This window comes from Artemia franciscana, chromosome 7 (assembly GCF_032884065.1).
Source record: "Artemia franciscana chromosome 7, ASM3288406v1, whole genome shotgun sequence".
NCBI classification, from domain to species: Eukaryota; Metazoa; Arthropoda; class Branchiopoda; order Anostraca; family Artemiidae; genus Artemia; species Artemia franciscana.
In genome coordinates, this window is record NC_088869.1 from 36,141,284 (window position 1) to 36,161,410 (window position 20,127).

General features: G+C 35.8%; 1 protein-coding gene across 5 annotated transcripts in view; it reads right to left on the reverse strand.

Annotated features, from left to right (window-relative positions):
• Positions 1 to 20,127, reverse strand: part of LOC136029215 (kinesin-like protein KIF26B) — a 262,695-nt gene that overhangs the window by 33,932 nt on the left and 208,636 nt on the right. For all 5 annotated transcript variants that reach the window (XM_065707416.1, XM_065707417.1, XM_065707415.1 and 2 more), the window contains 2 exons: positions 15,671 to 15,764; positions 6,194 to 6,382 (listed from right to left, as the gene is read on the reverse strand). In XM_065707416.1, coding sequence (XP_065563488.1) covers positions 6,194 to 6,382; positions 15,671 to 15,764 — 283 coding nt within the window. The remainder of the gene's footprint in view (positions 1 to 6,193; positions 6,383 to 15,670; positions 15,765 to 20,127) is intronic.

A 20,127-nucleotide genomic window follows, 5' to 3' on the forward strand; every position in this document is an offset into this window, starting at 1 on the left:
AGTTGAGTGAAAAAGTTTACGAGAAAAGTCTTTTTTGGCTAGTAATTTCAAACCACTTTTAAAGTCTATGTTTCCTGTGAAATTCTGGTATGGTATTTTTCTGCTCTTTTGCAGTTTGATTATATTAAAGAAAAACGAAAATTTATAATCATTTCATACGTATGACATTATCAAAAATTTACTACACCAAATTAAATTTTTGGCAATTGGTGATATGTTTTTTTGGCACTTGGTATTAACCAAGTGACATAGCAATCGCAAATTCTATCGGTCTGTCTGTCGATCCCGGTTTTGCTACTTTAGGCACTTCCAGGTAAGCTAGGAAGATGAAATTTGGCAGGCGTATCAGGGACCGGACCAGATTAAATTAGAAATAGTCGTTTTCCCGATTTGACCATCTGGAGGGGGCAGTTGGGGGGCCGGAAATCTTAGAAAATACTTAAAGCGGAGAGATCAGGATGAAACTGGATGAGAAGAATAGAAACAAGTCTGAGATACGTGACTGACACAACCGGACCGGATCCACTCTCTTTGGTGGAGTTGGGGGGGGGGAGGGTAATCCGGAAAAATGAGGTATTTGTAACTTACGAAGGGGTGACCAGATCTTAATGAAATTTGATATTTAGAAGGATCTTGTGCTTTAAAGCTCTTATTATAAATTCTGACCAGATCCTGTGACATGGGGGGATTTGGAGGGGGAAACCGGAATTCTTGGAAAACGTGAAAATTGGGGTATTTTTATCTTACGAATAGGAGATCGGATCTTAATGAAACTTGATATACAGAAGGATTTTATGTCTCAGATGCTCCATTTTCGACTCGAGTTGGATCCGGGGACATAGGGGGTTGGAGGAGGGAAACAGAAATCTTGGAAAACGCTTAGAGTGGAGAGACCGGGATGAAACTTGATGGGAAGAATAAGCACAAGTTCTAGATACGTGATTGACATAGTTGGAACGGATCCGTTCTCTTTGGAGGAGCTGGAAGGTGTTAATTTGGAAAAGTTAGAAAAATTGAGGTACTTTTAACTTAAGAATGGGTGACCGGATCTTAATGGAATTTGATTTCAAATCCCGACCAGATCTGTTGACATTGGGGGGAGTTGGAGGGGGAAATCGGAAATCTTGGAAAACGCTTAGAGTGGAGGAATCGGGATGAAGCTTGGTGGATAGAATAAGCAAATGTCCTAGATACGTGATTGACGTAACCATACTGGATTCGCTGTTTTTGGGGGGAATGGGGGGAGGGGTTCAGTGCTTTGGCGAGTTTGGTGCTTCTGGACGTGCTAGGACGATAAATTGGTAGGTGTGTCAGGGAGCTGCACAAATTGACTTGATAAAGTCGTTTTCCCAGATTCGACACTCTGGGGGGCTAAAGGGAGAGGAATCATTAGAAGAAAATGAGGTAGTTATAACTTACGAGTTGGTGATCGGATCTTAACGAATATTGATATTTAGAAGGACATCGTGACTCAGAGCTCTTATTTTAAATCCCAACCGGCATTAAGCCTCTGATCTTCCTTTTAAATCAATCTATTGATTCTTAGAATTTTGTTAGAGCTCATACCATATGAGCTCTTGGTTCTTAGCTCTTCTTGCCTCGTCAAAAGTGCCATATGAGCTCTTAGCTCTTGTTTTTTTTTAGATTTGTTGAAAAAATAAATAGCACAAAAGTGCTATTTATACAACATTTTACTATGTGTAGCACTGTAGCACGTGCTCAGGGTTGCCACCTGTAGCACGAAAGCCCCGAATGTAGCACCGAAAATCGCTGTGTAGCAGGCAAATCTGGTAATTATAGTACTTCAGGAACTGACCGTGGTGGCAACCCTGCCAGTAATACGAGTATCTTGTCCTGTTAGTGCAAGCTACAGCTGTAGGCTCGACGTAAAAACCCTTGCTTCAGAGGGAATGGTGGTCGGCGTTTACCCCCGGGGATTACCCCGGAAAATAGCTCCCCCCCTGGAAAATACCTCAGAGGAAGATACTCCCCCAGAAAATAACCCCCTCGTGGAAAATAATGCTTTCCAAATTTGAGAATTTATTTGAGTTTTGTTGTTTAATTTCCGGAGGGGGAAGAAATTTTGGTGCTTGTGTATTATGCGCCACTCACTCAAGTTTATGCTGTGTGTAAAACTCAAGAACAAACGGGTTTCTTCGTTAGTTTCTTTCAGCTTAGCACGAGACAAGACAAAGACAAGTGACAAAATAGATGGAAAATATTTAATTTAGGTTACATATTTGTACATAAGGGGGAGGGGGTTAAAGTATTTGGACAGTTTGAATGCAGAAAACAATCCTTGCTTCATAATATGCAGAATAATTGTACCTAACACATTTTTCATGCAAGCCCGCTATACTTTACCCCCCCCCCCTAATATGCAAATATACAACCCAAATTTGTTTCTAAAGTAACGAAGAAACTAACGACGAAACCGGTTTGTTCTCGAGTCATCGTGAACTTGAGTGAGTGGCGCATAATACACAAGTACCGGAATTTTCCATGAAGAGAGAGCTGGATTTCCCAGAAATATTTTAAAACGATCAGAAATTAAATTAAAAAAAAGTTTTTTTCAACTGAAAGTAAAGAGCAACAGCCTCCTCCTCAAGATCTCGCTCTTTACGCTAAAGTTTCTTTGTATAGAATTTTAAAACAAAGCTTGTTGCTCTAATTAAACAGCTATTTGTTTTTCAAAAATCGTTCTAAAAGAATTAGGATAAACACTTTAGTGTAAAGAGCAAGGTTTTGTGGAAGGGGCAACTCCTTTCATATACGTAATAATTTCTCTTCGTTTTAAGTTTTGATATTGCTCCTTATTTTCAGTTGAATGTATTTTTTGCGGGGGGAGGGGGGTATTTTCTGGGGGTGATCGCTGGGGTGGGGTTAAACGTCTAGATCCAGAGGGAACATATAACTTAAGTGAAGTTTAGTTTTCTATTTGGAAGTAGTGTCGATCAACCTCAGATGACTTTCCAAGCTTGAAAAGTGTATTTCAAGGAACAGGTAATGTATTTGGTAATGACCATTGTAAAGAAGTGGTCAACTTCAAATTCCTTAAAATATAATCCATCTTGTTTCAATATTTGGATTGAATTTAAGTGAAGTTTGGCTTTTATCCCTTAGAGGTAACCAGCCACTTGGGAGGAGACAAACTCAGCAGTTTTGGCATTATCTGCTGGTTAAGGGCGAAGAATTGATATCTTTGGCGATCAAGTGAATCGGCAAAACATAGAGGTTTTGTCCCTTGATAGTTGATAGGATATTCTAGAACCTTTTGTTATACGTGAAGCTTCTTTTGTTAGTTTCTTTTTATGTCAAAATTCAATTATTGGAAAATGAAGACAGGAATTGAGTTTAGTTAATTAGCTTTCCGGTGATTGAAGTTCGGTTTCTTGTGCATTTTCTTACAATATTTGGTGAAGTTTGGCTTTTCTACACAGTAATTAGGTCACTTTTCTTGTACACACCTATACTTAAATGCAAGATGAGATATTTTTAGGACAAGAATAAGGAGACTCACGAGAAAATAAAGAACAAATTAATCATGAAAAACCGCAACCTATGAAATCTGCTGACGTAAAATAAAGCAGGTGACAAGAAAATTGAAACACAAATAGATAAATCAGTGAAGTAATATTTATCACAACTCTCATTTGGTGTGGATAATTACATGGGCTCTGTAAGGCATCTTGAAGTACATACTTCGTGAAGTTTAGTGTCAGTAAATAAAAGCGAAAACAAATTTGTTATGGCTTTCTTTTTAAACTTAAAACTTGATTGCGAAATATGAAATTTTTTGTCTGGTTTAGGTAAGGTTGAAAAAACTTATTTTTGATAAATAGTTTCTGATCGTTTTTCAAATCATCCCCAATCCTAACCAAGATATAATGTAGGGTACCAGCCCCATAGACCCTTGCCGTTTAAGTTTTTTAACTTTTTCAGCTTAAAAAGTTAAAACGTTTTGATTGTAATGAAGTTTTCAGCGAAAATTTAAACAAAGTTTGAAGAATGACTGGGCATTGAAATGCACTCTTTAAAGTGTATGCACCCCACCCCGCCTGCAAAATGACCCACCATACCTCCTTCATGATAGCCGATGGGGCATTACTTCCTCTGCAAATGGGAAGCTCAATTTAATTTTTGATACTCTTAAATGTATTTTCTATGTCAGAATTTTCATCCATAGTAATCTGGTCCTTATTGAGACAAAATCGTAGTTTAGTGCCACAAAATGGCAGAAAACGTCACTTTCCCGTGGCACAATATTTTTAGTTACTTAAAAAGGGCAGTACAACTTTTGATTTCCGTTTAAATGAGCCCTCCCCCAATCTTCTAGGACAATAGGTTTTACCCGATCATCCCTGGAAAAAAAATGTACACACATCTGGGATCATTCTTCTGGGAAAAAATTCAAAATTCCACATTTTTGTAGATAAAAGCAAAGGCCTGTACAGTAGTATTCTTTGTTACGCTGAATCTAATGGTATTATTTTATCAAAATCACTTGCCTTTGCGGAGATGCTTACCTCCTTTTTCAAAAATAACACAAATTTTGTCAGGCTCGTACCCCTTGATGGGTAACTTAAACTTAATGAATTTAATATATTTGAAGAACATAAAAAGCAAATTCTTTTGATGTATTAATTGTTATGAAAATTCATTTTTTAGAGCCTCGGTTACTATTGGGCCGAGCCAGTCCTTACTTACAGTTTTTTGCCACGAAATCTTTGATTACGATTCAACTTCCTTTCTGTTTGTTTTAGATTTTAATACAGTTCCTTATATTTCTTTGAAAAAATATTTGTTGGAAAACTGTTTTAGAATTAATTCCTGTTCATTTTTTTAATTGAAATACTTTTATTATTTTCTAATTTTGGCAATATTTGTATATTTTTTCAGTTTTTCTTCCTAAGAACTAAGGTGTTTGATTGTAATCTAAAACTTAACCTAAATTTGAATATTCAGTAAAAAAGTTTGATTAAAAGCAGTTTTGTCCAATTATTTTTCCGTAATCAGGTGAATAGGGAGGATATTTTTGTTCATATGAATAGAAAGTCTCCGTAATTTCTAGTGATCTATAAGGATGAAGCCTGCCTGACCCCCATCCTGTAGACACCCTTGAATATGCGCGTATCTTAATCTCCAATTTTAATAGAAGAATCCTTTTAGATTTATTCTAATTTATCAGAAGATGCATAAAAAGCCAATTCTATCTGTGATCTAATTATTACCAAAATTCTGTTTTTTAGAGTTTCGGTTGCTATTGAAAATTTGAGCTATTCAACCTCGGGTCATTAAATGACCCATTTGCTTTAAATTTCCCGAAGAACGACCAGAATGCCAGTAACAGAATTTTTTTTTTTTATACTACCAGTTTAATAAAACGGTAAAAATCAGTTATTAAAGGAAATTAAGGAGCACTAAGAGAAACATTAATCTTTACTAAGTCAACCCTTTTGTATCCACAATGATTTTTCATCAATCAAACAACTAACACATTTTTAAACAGCAGCGTGGGGTCTAGGATGAACAGGAGGAGAGTGGGGTGCCATATGGAGACCCCAACTTTCTGCTGAAATGCTGCATCGTAATGAATGCTTTAACGACAACTTTAAAAAGCCGAAACAAAATATTTATGATTCAATTCAGCGATGAGATTCAAAACTAATTTTAGAGAGATGTTCCGAACACCATTTTTTTCGTTAAAGGATAATTATGCTATAGTGTTACAGCATTAGTTAAGGGGCATTGGTCCCATGTTATGAAGAACAGTTTATGCTATTTTAAAGTTCTAATTTCGCTCTGACTATATGTCAACAGGGTAGTATCTTTTCGTGAGCACCATGAAATAGAGCCATCTCTCATTTTTTTTACATCTTTCTTATAAAATTACAAATTTTCTCAGTTTATTTTTATGCATAAATAAATCATCTACAATGTCATTACATATATAACATCTTTCAAATGTATCCAGTAAGGGGTGAAGTACTCCCTTTTAACATATGCCTTTCAAGACTAAAAATCTAACCTATCTATCTACCTATCTATGTATATACCTAACAATATATAGCCTACACCAAAATCAACTATGTACACGATAGTTAATTACGTATCTAACTACTATTATAAGAGGAGTGCACAATTATAAGTTTCGTGCAATTATATTCAAGTGCTATGTACAATTAAAATTTACCGATTGCAAAAGCCGCTAGAAGGTCTTTCGTTCCATTTTGCATAATTTCCATTGCAGAAATCCTCACAGAAAATCTGGCTCCAGATTTATTCTTTATTTCACTTAAAGAGCGGTACAACCACGTAAACATGCATGGAATTAATCCAACTTCGCCAGGTACACAATTTCCTATTAGCGTCTTGTTACGAGCTGAAAGGAAAATTCGATAATTAGGCCGATCACACATATTGTTGATACAAAAAACTATCTCTTTTACTATTTAAAACTATGATTCCGACTATTAGTTTAACAGTCGGCTCCATTAAAGCTTATTCGAAGGTAGTTAATTAGTTCACGAAAGTTTTCACAGGATTCAAAACAGTGTTCGAAATTGCAGGAAGACTTTTCCGTTTTTATTTCTCTTTGCAGACTCCATTTATTCCCGACATGGTTCTATTCAAGGAATAAGTTTATGAATTGAATCAAAGGATTTTTTTCTTTCCAAATCCTCGTCCACAAAAAACACCAAAACAAATTGCAAACAGAACTTGGGCTTGGAGCTCCATAGGTGGAATTCTTCTCGTCATTGTATTCAGTGTAATAAAAAGTATGTTCAGTTTCAACTATGTGTAACATCTGACCCCAGAACTATGAAGAGCATTCATATTAGGTGTTAAAGACGAGCAAAAGTATTACAACCCGCTTTTAATTTAAGATTTACATCATTCATTAATGTCTGCCAAAACTTGTTCTACGAAACAACCTATGGCTCTTTCATCAGGGTGTGAATCTTTTATAAAATTTAATTATTACATAAGAATTGTTATCAGAATATGTACTTTCTTCACTAATATTGTCTATATCGCTAGATTGTTAAATGCATCCAAGTCTTGTTGGGCTATTTTTACACAGAGGGCAGAGAAACGAAAAGTAAATAAACCCCGAAATTTACTGTACAGTTTCAAAAAATTTTAGGCAGCTACTAAATGAAAATTTAATTGCTGAAAAGGTCACCTATAAAAAAAATTGTTAAAATATGAAAATTGATTTTCAAAAATACAAAAGACAATGTCCCTTTTATTGCCATCAAAAGGGACAACTCGTTCATAAGATGTTTTTCACCTTTCCCCTAAAAAAAAATTGCCTTTTCAATTACAAAATTTTTACAAGAAAACAAAATTCTTGTGTCTCACTGATACTGTTTGAAGAAAATCTTTTCTGAAAGGAAAGTGTCATTACTACCATTTTTCAATGCTACCATTCCACTTTCGGGAAATTCGGGGTTAAATGCCCGGTCTGTCTACCTTATCGATGCCTTTCCAAATTAAGCCATAGAAGTCGCAAATTACCTCATATGTAAGAAAGAAAATAAATACAAGCTTTATGGCAGGGTACATTTAGTAAAGATGAATTTATATTTGAGTGTTTCGGCAATGCTGCTAATCCATCATTAGCAATTAACACTGTTTGTATTATCCTCTCTTCTTGTTTTTTTTTCTTTATATTCTTCGCTTGTGCCGTATCTGTGCAACATCAATCTTGATCAGCTATTCCAAGACTATCGTGTGGACATTCCATTTACCCAGATATCATAATTATATGTCCATAATGTCCATAGGGAATAGTTCTCTGCGAGTTTGATAGCAGCTTCAATATTTTAAAAAGCTGGATTGGAAATATCAGAAATAATTCAGATACTTAAATCCTTGAATTTATGACGGAATATTCTAATAGTTAAAAGGGGTTAATAGGACTTAATGACAAAATGCTGATCTTCAACAATTTCCAGACTTTTTTTTTCCTTAACAGTCTCCAGTCTATTTAAGCATTCTAGTTTCTGAGAATGTCTTAAACCAATGAAATAATACAAAAGAAACGAAGAGATATATAAGCAAAGCAAAAATGATTCAAAGTAATGAAGTATTAAAAATAAAGCAATAAAGAACTGATATCTTTTAAAGCGGCGCAGAAAACTTTTTGGAAAATGTAAGTGACGTAACTGATGATTCAAGGAAATGAAAACACAAAACTAAAATATGATGACCCTTTCTTAGTAATGATGAAAGGGTAACCACCCTTTCACCGTTACTAAGAAATGGTCATCATATTTTAGTTTTGTGTTTTGTTTTAAGGCTTTTATATATATATATATATATATATATATATATATATATATATATATATATATACATATATATATATATATATATATATATATATATATATATATATATTTTCATCAATTTATTCTACACCGAGGACGGTCAAGCAGAAGTCTTAACCGAAATGTTTGCAAATTTTCAATTTTTCACTGGCTATTTATTGTCCTAGTTCTTTTTTCTTTGCTATTTTGTGTTTAGTCTCTTTTTGTATATTGATGCTGCCATAAAATTCACAAATGTCACAAAAATTAGGAATAAATAAATACAAAATCAAATTTGAAGGAAAATAACAGGAAAATAACACCCTTCTGTTTTGAAGGTAAATCTGTTTGGTGCGAATCAATTTTTATGGCACTTGGTATTAACCAAGTGACATATAGCAATCGCCAATTCTGTCGGTCTGTCTGTCGGTCTGTCTGTCTGTCGGTCCCGGTTTTGCTACTTTAGGCACTTCCAGGTAAGATAGGACGATGAAATTTGGCAGGCGTATCAGGGACGGGACCAGCTTAAATTAGAAATAGTTGTTTTCCCAATTTGACCATCTGGGGGGGAGTGGGGGGCCGGTTAATTCGGAAAAATAGAAAAAATGAAGTATTTTTAACTTATGAATGGGTGATGGGATCTTAATGAAATTTGATGTTTGGAATGGTATTGTGTATCAGAGCTCTTATTTTAAATCTCGACCGGATCTGATGACATTGGGGGGGGGGGGGAGTTGGAGGGGGGAAACCTAAAATCTTGGAAAACACTTAGAGTGGAGGGATCGGGATGAAACTTGATGGGAAAAATAAGCACAAGTCCCAGATACATGATTGACATAATCGGAACAGATCCGCTCTCTTTGGGGTAGTTGGGGGGGGGGGGTAATTCTGAAAAATTAGAAAAAATGAGGTATTTTTAACTTACGAAAGGATGATCGGATCTCAATGAAATTTGATATTTAGAAGGATGTCGTGTCTCGGAGCTCTTATTTTAAATCCCGACCGGATCTGGTGATATTGGGGGGGGGAGGTGGGAGGGGGAAACCTAAAACTTGGAAAACACTTAGAGTGGAGGGATCGGGATGAAGCTTGGTGGGAAAAATAAACACGAGTGCTAGATACATGATTGACATAAACGGAACGGATCCGCTCTCTTTGGGATAGTTGGGGGGGGGGGGGTTATTTCTGAAAAATTAGAAAAAATGAGGTATTTTTAACTTACGAACAGGAGATCGGATCTCAAAGAAATTTGATATTTAGAAGGATATCGTGGCTCAGAGCTATTATTTTAAACCCGACCAGATCTGGTGACATTGGGGGGAGTTGGGAGGGGGAAACCTAAAACTTGAAAAACACTTAGAGTGGAGGGATCGGGATGCAACTTGGTGGAAAAAATAATCACGAGTCCTAGATACATGGTTGACATAACCGGAACGGATCCGCTCTCTTTGGGGTAGTTAGGGGAGGGGTTAATTCTGAAAAATTAGAAAAAATTAGGTATTTTTAACTTACGAACGGGTTATCGGATCTCAATGAAATTTCGATATTTAGAAGGATATTGTGTCTCAAAGCTCTTATTTTAAATCCTGACTGGATCTGGTGACGTTGGGGGAAGTTTGGGGTGGGGAACCTAAAATCATGGAAAACGCTTAGATTGGAGGGATCGGGATGAAACTTGGTGGGAAAAATAAGCGGAAGTCTTATATACGTGATTTACATAATTGGAACGGATCCGATCTATTGGGGGGGGGGGTTAATTCTGAAAAATAAGAAAAAATGAGGTTTCTTTAACTTACGAAGGAGTGATCGGATCTTCATGAAACTTCATATTTAGAAGGACCTCGTAACTCAGATCTCTTATTTTAAATCTCAATCGGATTAAGCGTAATTGGGGGGAGGCAGTTGGGGGGGGGGGGCGGAAATCTTAGAAAATACTTAAAGCGGTGAGATCAGGATGAAACTGGATGGCAAGAATAAAAACCTGTCTAAGATACGTGACTGACATAACCGGACCGGATCTGCTCTCTTTGGTGGAATTGGAGGGGGGGGGGTAATTTTGAAAATTGAGGTATTTGTAACTTACGAAAGGGTGACCAGACCTTATTGAAATTTGATATTTAGAAGGATCTTGTGCTTTAAAGTTCTTATTTTAAATTCTGACCAGATCCTGTGACGTTGGGGGGAGTTGGAGGGGGAAACTGGAATTCTTGGAAAACGTGAAAATTGGGGTACTTTTATCTTACGAATAGATGATCGGATCTTAATGAAATTCGATTTTTAGAAAGAATTCATGTCTAAGAGCTCTTATTTCAAATCCCGACCAGATCGTTTGACATTGGGGGGAGTTGGAGTGGGAAATCTTGGAAAAACACTTGGAGTGTAGGAATCGCGATGAAGCTTGGTGGATAGAATAAACAAATGTCCTTGATACGTGATTGACAGAATCGTACTGGATTCGCTCTCTTTGGGGGAGTTGGGGGGAGGGGCTCAGTGATTTGGCGAGTTTGGTGCTTCTGGACGTGCTAGGACGATGAAAATTGATAGGCGTGTCAGGGAGCTGCACAATTTGACTTGATAAAGTCGTTTTCCCAGATTCGACCATCTGGGGGGCTAAAGGGAGAGGGAAAATTAGAAAAAATTAGGTATTTGTAACTTACGAGTGGGTGATCGGATCTTAATGAATTTTGATATTTAGAAGGACATCGTGACTCAAAGCTCTTATTTTAAATCCTGACCGGCATTAAGCCTCTTATTTTCCTTTTTAAATCAATCTATTGATTCATAGAATTTTGTTAGAGCTCATACCATATAATCTCTTGGCTCTTAGCTCTTCTCGCCTCGTCACAAGTGCCATATGAGCTCTTAGCTCTTGTTGGTTAACAGAGCTTATAAGTTGGGGTTTTTACAAAAGAGCAGGAAAAAAGAAGCAGAAAAAAAGAAAACAGTTTGAACACTCGAGATTTACGGCTCCCAGTCAACAAGAAACGGAGGAGACTTGAGGAAAGCATAAGACCAGAATAATAGAAAGTTTAAGAGAGGTATGTAGCCGAATTTGAGTTTTACAGCTCTCAGCAAAGTGGAGGAACATTCATTGAATTGGAGAAATACGAACTTGAAATTAGATAATTTGTAAACAGTATGATACTCTATTTGATTATCTTGAGCAAATAGATGTGACAATTTATTTCCCCTAATCCTGAAGTTGATGGTGCTTAAAGTCTTAAACTATTATGAAATGAATATCAGCATTTTAAACAAAAACAAGGTTTTCAAAATTCATTTACAATTTGTTAATCTTATTTGTAGACATTATTATCCTCAAAAAATTATTGTTTTCAGATTTTCAAACTGTACGAACGCAAATTTTATATTTCTTTCAGTCTTTAATCAGAACATTGGAACAAACAATATAAAAAAAACGAGTACTGTGGGCGAACACTAGAAATTGGAATTATAATCAGCTGCTTAGGTCTACTAAAAAGGATGTTTTTTAGTGCACATTCGAAGAAAAAAACTTGTCTTATTTTCTTATTTCTTTAAAAAATGAACCTCCCTTCTTACAGAGTGTATTGGAATCCTAATTCATAAAACGTAGTAATTGTAGTCAGAAATGATGACCTCGTAAAGAATGAACTTGTTCCATAATAATTGATAACAAACAAAAAAAAAAAATAAAACAGAAAAAAAGAGAATTCATTATCACTGAAGATTACAATGGCTGCTTATATTTCCATTTTTTAACTTTTACGTACCTATGTTGGAAGCAATATATTCACGAACAAGCGTAAGACCCATTAAACGTGAAAACTTACTCTTAAATGAGTTTCATGAAGTTTCCTGCAAAAACGTTCTTACTATAATGGGAAGAGGACTAGTGTGTCCCCACAGGGTTGGGAGAGGTCTTGAGAAAATATTTGAAGGAAGTAAATACTTCACGGGAGGAAGTAAGAGTGAAGCTCTGAATATTGTAGAGTGGAGGAGCAGTGTCTAAAGCTGAATTGGCCTCAGATGGTTTAATGTTGATGAGTGTCTTCAATAGTATAATACTACCCGTAAACGAAAAAATAGAAAAAATAGAAAAAGAGACACAAAGGCGTTATCTTAAGTAAACAAAGCCTAATTGGTTATGAGTGTGGGATAAAAGGACAGAATGAAAGGCCAGAGATTAAGATTTTCGGACATAGGGAATCAAATTAAATTTTTCTACAACACAACGCCATTTTAAAAGAGTATTATGTTCTTTGTGAAAAAGAATGTTAAATTTCTCTTTTTGTAATTACTGACTATGGGCAATTTCCTCGATAGTAAACGTCATTAATCCTGAATCAGCTTAAAACAGAGAAATTCTAAACTTTTCCTACGGTCCATAAGGGCATCGGATTTTACTTGGTTCTCTTAGAGTTGGCAACCACGAAAATGTCAAGTCCATTTTCTCTTAAATTTGGGCCAAGGTTTAATAATAAAAGAACATAACAAAAATTACATTAAATATATAAATCAATGAATTTACAGATGCGGTAGCTATAGTATCTTTCTTTTAAGATTTTGCACTTGATAGCTCTTGTTTAAACAATTCAGAACTAAACAATAATACCTCTTCAAACCCTATTTAGGCTGCAATAAGCTTCGGGTGTTTAGCCATTATGTGACTTTTTTTCGTCACAGATAAAGCTCTATTTTGCATCACACAATCATATAGTCACTACCTTTATGAAAATTTACCGCTCTATACATTTACAATTTTTTTCTGGGAAAATTGACTTGGTTTAAATTAACAATAAGTCCGGCAAAAACTTTTGACAGTAAGCATCAGTTTTACTGGAGAAAACACTAAAACATTATCCCAGTCTCGAGTAATAACAGTTTTTCCCTCTCTCTCTAAAGAAAAAAGAGATTGATCATAAAAGATCTCGAATGTCGATACTCAGCCAGAACAGTTAATCACTATTAGTGAATTAAAAAAAAAACAAGTTTTTTTAACTGAAATTAAGGAGCGACATTAAAACTTAAAACGAACAGAAATTACTCCGTATATGAAAGGGGCCTTTCCTCCTCAACACCCCGCTCTTTACGCTAAGGTTTGACTCTTTCTCTTAATTCTACTTGTTAAAACAGTAAAAAAATTTAGCGTAAAGAGCGGGGCGTTGAGGAGGAAAAGCCCCTCAATGATTTATCACAAATACAGTCTAAAAAAAAATGAAAATAAACATAGGATTATGCATCTTAAAGACTGTTATTGTATGGTATGTATCCTCCCACCAAGGTGAAAAGTTACGAGACCTTAAGCAACTTAAAAACGCATTATTTGTTTTATAGATGCATAATCACAGAATTAATATGCCAAGAGTTCTTACATTCACTACCACAAACAAAAATAGCAGTCGTTTGTGTTTTATATTTGCTTGTACAATCCTCGACAAAATTAATAAAAGGATAATATATTGGGTAAAAAAAACGAATTAGGAGTTTCTTCACTTTTTCAAACAATTAAGTTGAAATGCAATCTTTTGTTTATTTATTTTTAATTACTTTTTTGTTCGGTGGGGGGGGGATAGAAAAGGTTTTCTTCAAAGAGCTCAAAAGACATATATATCCATTAAAAAACGAGAAGGCCAGTACCTGAGCTTGTCTACACAAAATAGTTCTTGGACTTTCGAGCTATTTTCAACAGGCCAACACCAAAATGAACAATACTGCTTGGAATATCCTCGATCAGCACAAACCAAATTGACCTACTGAAATTGCCAAAAGGGCTTAAGGGAATATAAAATTCTTCCAATCGCCGTGAAACTTACAGGGCGTGTACCCTGAATGAAAGAGGCCCCTAAGAAGAAAAAAATACTCCTTGGGGTTTCTTAAGCTCCTTAAAGTAAAAAAAGCTTAAATGCCCGACATGAGCCACAAACATTAAAATGGGCCCTGTTTCGTCCTAACCATCAGACTACTGTGATGCAGGTAACTGTTGATAGAAAACATAAAGAAAATTAGATTGCCGAAAGCTTGAAAGGACTTGACAGCTTGGACAGAACAGCTCTTCAGCTCAGTAGAATGGGCTAAAATTTCAAAAAAAAGGTTCTTTAGGAACTTAAAGTGATAATTTTACTTAAAACCCACTCTTGGCTTCGAATAAATACAAGTCTAAGGTGCGAAACTAACGACTACTTTATGTGAAAGACACTTAAGCCCATTCCATCAGCAAATTTTTAGCAGGAAGGAAGGCATGCTGCAACTCAGCTTGTTTGGACTGGAATCATACAAGGATTTCAAATCGATATAACTGTAGGATCAAACTGATCCTATGGCCCTTCAACACAGTCTGCCCTTCAAATTACAAGTGATGAAGTAGCCACAGGGCATCTTGTCTGAACTGGCGTGCGGAAAGAATTTTTAGTCTATATCTTTGGAGAAGAAAAGAGGGTCGTTGACCTCCAAAACCACCGTCCCAGTCAGATTCTGAGGCAAAAGGTACCCAGCATTTTTTGATCGGCTAGGACATTACCTGGCAAGTACGTTAGCTCAATGGGACGTGAGAATGCTGATTTACAAAGATATATGCTCCTTTTTCACCCTTTGTACGAAAATACTTTGATCCAACTGGAGTTAGTAGTAAAACACTTAGAATTTGGAGCTAGGAACTAGTAAGTTCCACTTGGAACTTTGAACCTTGGGACAAAGAGACAAATTTTCAGGAAGTTTTCCATTTGGACAACCACCTATGTCTCCAGGAAACTGCCAAAATACCTCAGAATTTGTTTTCCAAATAGGCAAAGTAAAGAATTCGTCCCTAAAACTTTTTAGAGCATTAGTTTTTTTCAGTCAAAGGCTTCTAATTGTGAAAGACAGGAGATCTACCAAACCATGAAGCTTTGATGCCATCTAGTGCCTGGGAAGCACAGATCAGGGGTCTTACATTTCTTTCGAAAGATTGCTTTTTGCTTAGGTACCTGTCTACCAAATTTTGAGCAGATACCAACACTTCAAATATTTTGGTTTACTTCCCCGGCAATCTACCAATCTCAGTTAGTCAATCTTATTTAAATCATTTCGATCTCTTGGAGAGTTAATGTCATATTTTTTATGAAAAACTACTATATTCATAACTTTTTCTAATGGTGTTGACTGCTCTTTAAAGTTAAAACACTGTTTAATTCTTAATATGCCGTATGTTGCTTAGCTATATACCAGCAGGGTTAGTTGTTTCATTAAAAGACATTCAACTAAGCTACAAATTCCTTTCAAAATTGCGAGAGATAGAGAAGGAGTTTTAAAGGGAGAGGGACATAGGAATAGAGCGAGAAAGGGAAAGAGAGAGAGGTAGAGAGAGAGGGAGAGGGAGAGAGAGAGAGAGAGATTACCATCATTTTCATGCCCCATAGTAATGATGCAAGCATCAGCTCCGCCAATAAGTGAACAAATTGAGTCGCTTAGTACACTTCCTGAAACATCATTCTGAAAAAAACATGAGTCTTTTAAGAATACTTTTCTGTTAAAACAATAAATTTATATGCACGAAAATAAAATAACTATTGAGAAAACACTTAACAAGAATATCTTCAAAAATCACAATAAATCATTTTTAACTTCTAATATATTCGTATGCCTTATGGTGAAGGGTAGGCCTATGCCTTTCCATATTATTGTCTTATCTTACCACAACATAACTGTGAATAGGGAAAAGGAGATAAGGAGGAATCCATACTCAACTTGCAAGATGGTCTTGGAGCTTAGTCTTACCTAAATAAAAATGGTGGTCTAGAATATACTTTCTTGGAAATCTTCTTATGACCCGTTAAATTTTGCGTGTGTGCATACAACTAAACTCATCTGTTATATTTAATTTTCTGTTTTATATGAAAAACGATTTTCCAAGAGATTAACATATTCTAAACGGAATCTGATCATAGTTGTTTTTCGTCAGTGTTGACAAACGTCACTAGGCATCAGTCACATGAGTATCAAACTAGAATTTCAACACACTTCAAATTACTTAAACTTGAGTTTTACTCGGTTTTTATTTTCAGACTCAAGTAAACATATTCTTTTTGTAATTTCTTTGAATCTTATATAAGAATTGATAATTCCTAATATGATTAGATGTGTATAAGAATATGAAAATATGTACAAGAAGAAGAGGAAACATCAATAAAAGAGAGTTGCATTTCAAAGTCCATTGTGAATAGGTAGCGTGTATATTTCATTAGATTGAAATGGTTACAATTGTTCTTAATGCAACTCCAAGGAGGCATAGGGTATCAGTTGCTTTGAACACTAATCTTGTTCGGACTTTAGTCATTAACAACCCAGTACTATTGAAATACCATCCAGCTTCTGCACTTATAGGCTTTGTTGATACCAAGCATATGGAATAGTTTTTTTTTAAGTTTCCACTTTGAACAGAAGTTGATTCTCAGTATTTGAAATCATTTGCTATTTTTGATAACAATTTTTCTATATGTGTTAAGTTAGCCTACATAGAAAAAGCGTCTAAAAACAGTGTTAGCATTGCATTTGCTAACTCTTTACAAATAGACAAAATTATATTATACAAAAACGAGTATAACATTTCAAATTATAATCTTAAACATGCGCTTTAACCTTTATTTCGAAGGAGTTTTGTTTATTTTTTTTTCACACTCGACTTTAAGGTTGCAAAAGCATTTGAAAACTCGAGTAAAACAAGTTAAAACCATAAATTAAAGCATCCAAGGTAAACCTTAGCAACATTCATTCGAACAACAAATTTGAAGAAGTCAGTAATTAAACATCGTATACATTCCGCATCAATCTGTCTTTAGAATGAACTTGTACAGCATTGAATCTTCAATGATGGATTAGAATCGTGGCAAAAACTTGTTATTATTAATTATGGTTGTATATCATACAAGGTTTGCAGGCTCGATCATACTTAAGCTTGTCATAATCAGTTTACAACCAGTTGATGTAAGGGTACGCTAGTATAGGTTTCAATTGCACGGAAAGAGGGTAGTAGGAACCAACCAAAAAGTTATCTAAGATGCTTGGGACACTTGTTAAATAGTTTAATTATGTTAAGCAGAATTCTAAATTTGTTTCTACAATATAAGCATCAATTCAGAGCCGCGAACCCGCATCCTCATATTTATTAAATAAGTAAAACAAGTTTCTTTTTATTTATTGAAAGTAAGGAGCGACATTAAAACTTAAAACGAACAGAAATTATTCCGTATATCAAAGGTGCTGTTCCCTCATCAAAGCTCCGCGCTTTACGCTAAAGTTGTGTAGAGTTGTGAGGAAGAGTCACGTTAGCGTAAAGAGCGGAGTGTTAAGGAGGGGACGTTTTTGAATCAATCCAGGTTTTGATTTTGGCTCACCGTACATAAATAATTAAAAGAAATTTGCATATTAATTTTACTTTTTTTGGGTAAGACTAAACTTAATGAAACTTGTATATTTGAAATCAGGTGTAAAATTTTCCTTATCAAAATTCCATTTTTCAAGTTTCGGTTACTACTGAGCCGGGTCGCTCCTTACTTACAGTTCGTTACCACGAACTGTTTGAATGGCTTTGCCCGTCCCCGGCTGCTCTGCGGAGGTTAACTTGATTGTCGGTTGTTTTTGCGAGATCCCAAACAATCCTGCAAAGGTATGCCCGAATTCAAGTAGATGTTTTTAATTGTATCAAAGGAAGCGGTTACTCCGCTATTCTGATTCTTCTTATACTAATGAGTTATTTAGTTTATTTTACTATTGGATTTTATCTTTCTTTTTTATTTAGGCCTTTGATTGTAATTAATATTGTTTTCAAATCTTGGAAACCACTTTCTTATTTGTAGTAGGATTATGTAGCAAACACTTCTGCTTCCATAAGTTTTTTTTATGGACGAAGATTTCGGAAACGATTACAAATTTTCGTTTTCATGCGCCGATCGTGAAATAAAATGCAATTTATTTTGAAGTTTACAAAATTTCATTTTTTTCTGGGAAAAAATACAAATCTGAAAAGAACTTGACTTAAAATTTTTGCCATTAGAATAGTTATCATTAGAAAATGGCACTTGTGACGAGGTCGGAAGAGCCAAGAGCTAAGAGTCAAGAGATCATATGGTATGAGCTCTAACAAAATTCTAAGAATCAATAAACTGATTTAAAAGGAAAATCAGAGGCTTAATGCCGGTCGGGATTTAAAATAAGAGCTCTGAGTCACTATGTCCTTCTAAATATCAAAATTCATTTAGATCCGATCACCACCCAATCGTAACTTAAAAATACCTCAATTTTTCTAATTTTTTCTCTCCCTTCAGCCCCCAGATGGTCGAATCGGGGAAAACGACTTTATCAAGTCAATTTGTGCAGCTCCCTGACACGCCTATCAATTTTCATTGTCCTAGCACGTCCAGAAGCACCAAACTCACTAAAGCACTGAACCCCCACCAAATCCCCCAAAGAGAGCGGATCTAGTCCAATTATGTCAATCACGTATCTACGTTATTTTCTTATTCTACCCACCAAGTTTTATCCCGATCTCTCCACTCTAAGCGTTTTCCAAGATTTCCGGTTTCCCCTTCCAACTCCCCCCAATGTCAAAAGATCTGGTCGGGATTTGAAAAAAAAGATCTGAGACATGAGTTCCTTCTAAATATCAAATTTCATTAAGATCCGGTCACCCGCTCTTAAGTTAAAAATACCTCAATTTTTCCTAATTTTTCCAAATTAACAACACCCAGCTCCTCGAAAGAGAACAGATCCGTTCCAATTATGTCAATCACGTATCAATGACTTGTGCTTATTCTTCCCATCAAGTTTCATCCCAATCTCTCCACTTTAAGCGTTTTCCAACATTTCCGGTTTCCAAGATTTCTGTTTCCCCCTCCAACTCTCCCCAATGTCACCAGATCTGCTCGGGATGTAAAATAAGAGTTCTAAAGCACAAGATCCTTCTAAATATCAAATTTCATTAAGATATGATAACCCGTTCGCAAGTTAGAAATACCTCATTTTTCGAATTTTTCCAAATTACTCCCCCCCACTCCACCAAAGAGAGCGGATCCGGTACGATTATGTCAGTCACGTATCTTGGACTTGTGCTTATACTTCCCACCAAGTTTCATCTTGATATCTCCGCTTTAAGCGTTTTCCAAGATTTCCGGTTCCCCCTCCCCCTTCCCCCCAATGATACTGGATCCAGTCGGGATTTAAAATAAGATATTTGAGTTACGATGTCTTCTAATTATGAAATTTCATTAAGATCCGATCACTCCTTCGAAAGTTAAAAATACCTCATTTTTCAAATATTTCAGAATTAAACCTCCCCCAAACTCCCCCATAGAGAGCGGATCCGTCCCGGTTATGTCAATCACGTATCTAAGACTTGTGCTTATTTTTCCCACTAGGTTTCATCCCGATCCCTCCACTCTAAGCGTTTTCATAGATATTAGGTCCCCTCCCCCACAACTCCCCCAATGTCACCGGATCCGGTTGAAATTTAAAATTAGAGCTCTGAGACGCGATATCCTTCCAAACATCAAATTTCATTAAGATCCAATCACCCGTTCTTAAGTTAAAAGTTCTTCATTTTTCCTATTTTTCCGAATTAACCGGCCCCCCACTCCCCCCCTCAGATGGTAAAATTGGGGAAACGACTATTTATAATTTAATCTGGTCCGGTCCCTGATATGCCTGCCAAATCTGATCGTCCTAGCTTATCTGGAAGTGCCTAAAGTAGCAAAACCGGGACAGACAGACAGACCGACAGACAGACTGACCAACAGAATTTGCGATCGCTATATGTCACTTGGTTAATACCAAGTGCCATAAAAATGGGGAGAAGTAGGAG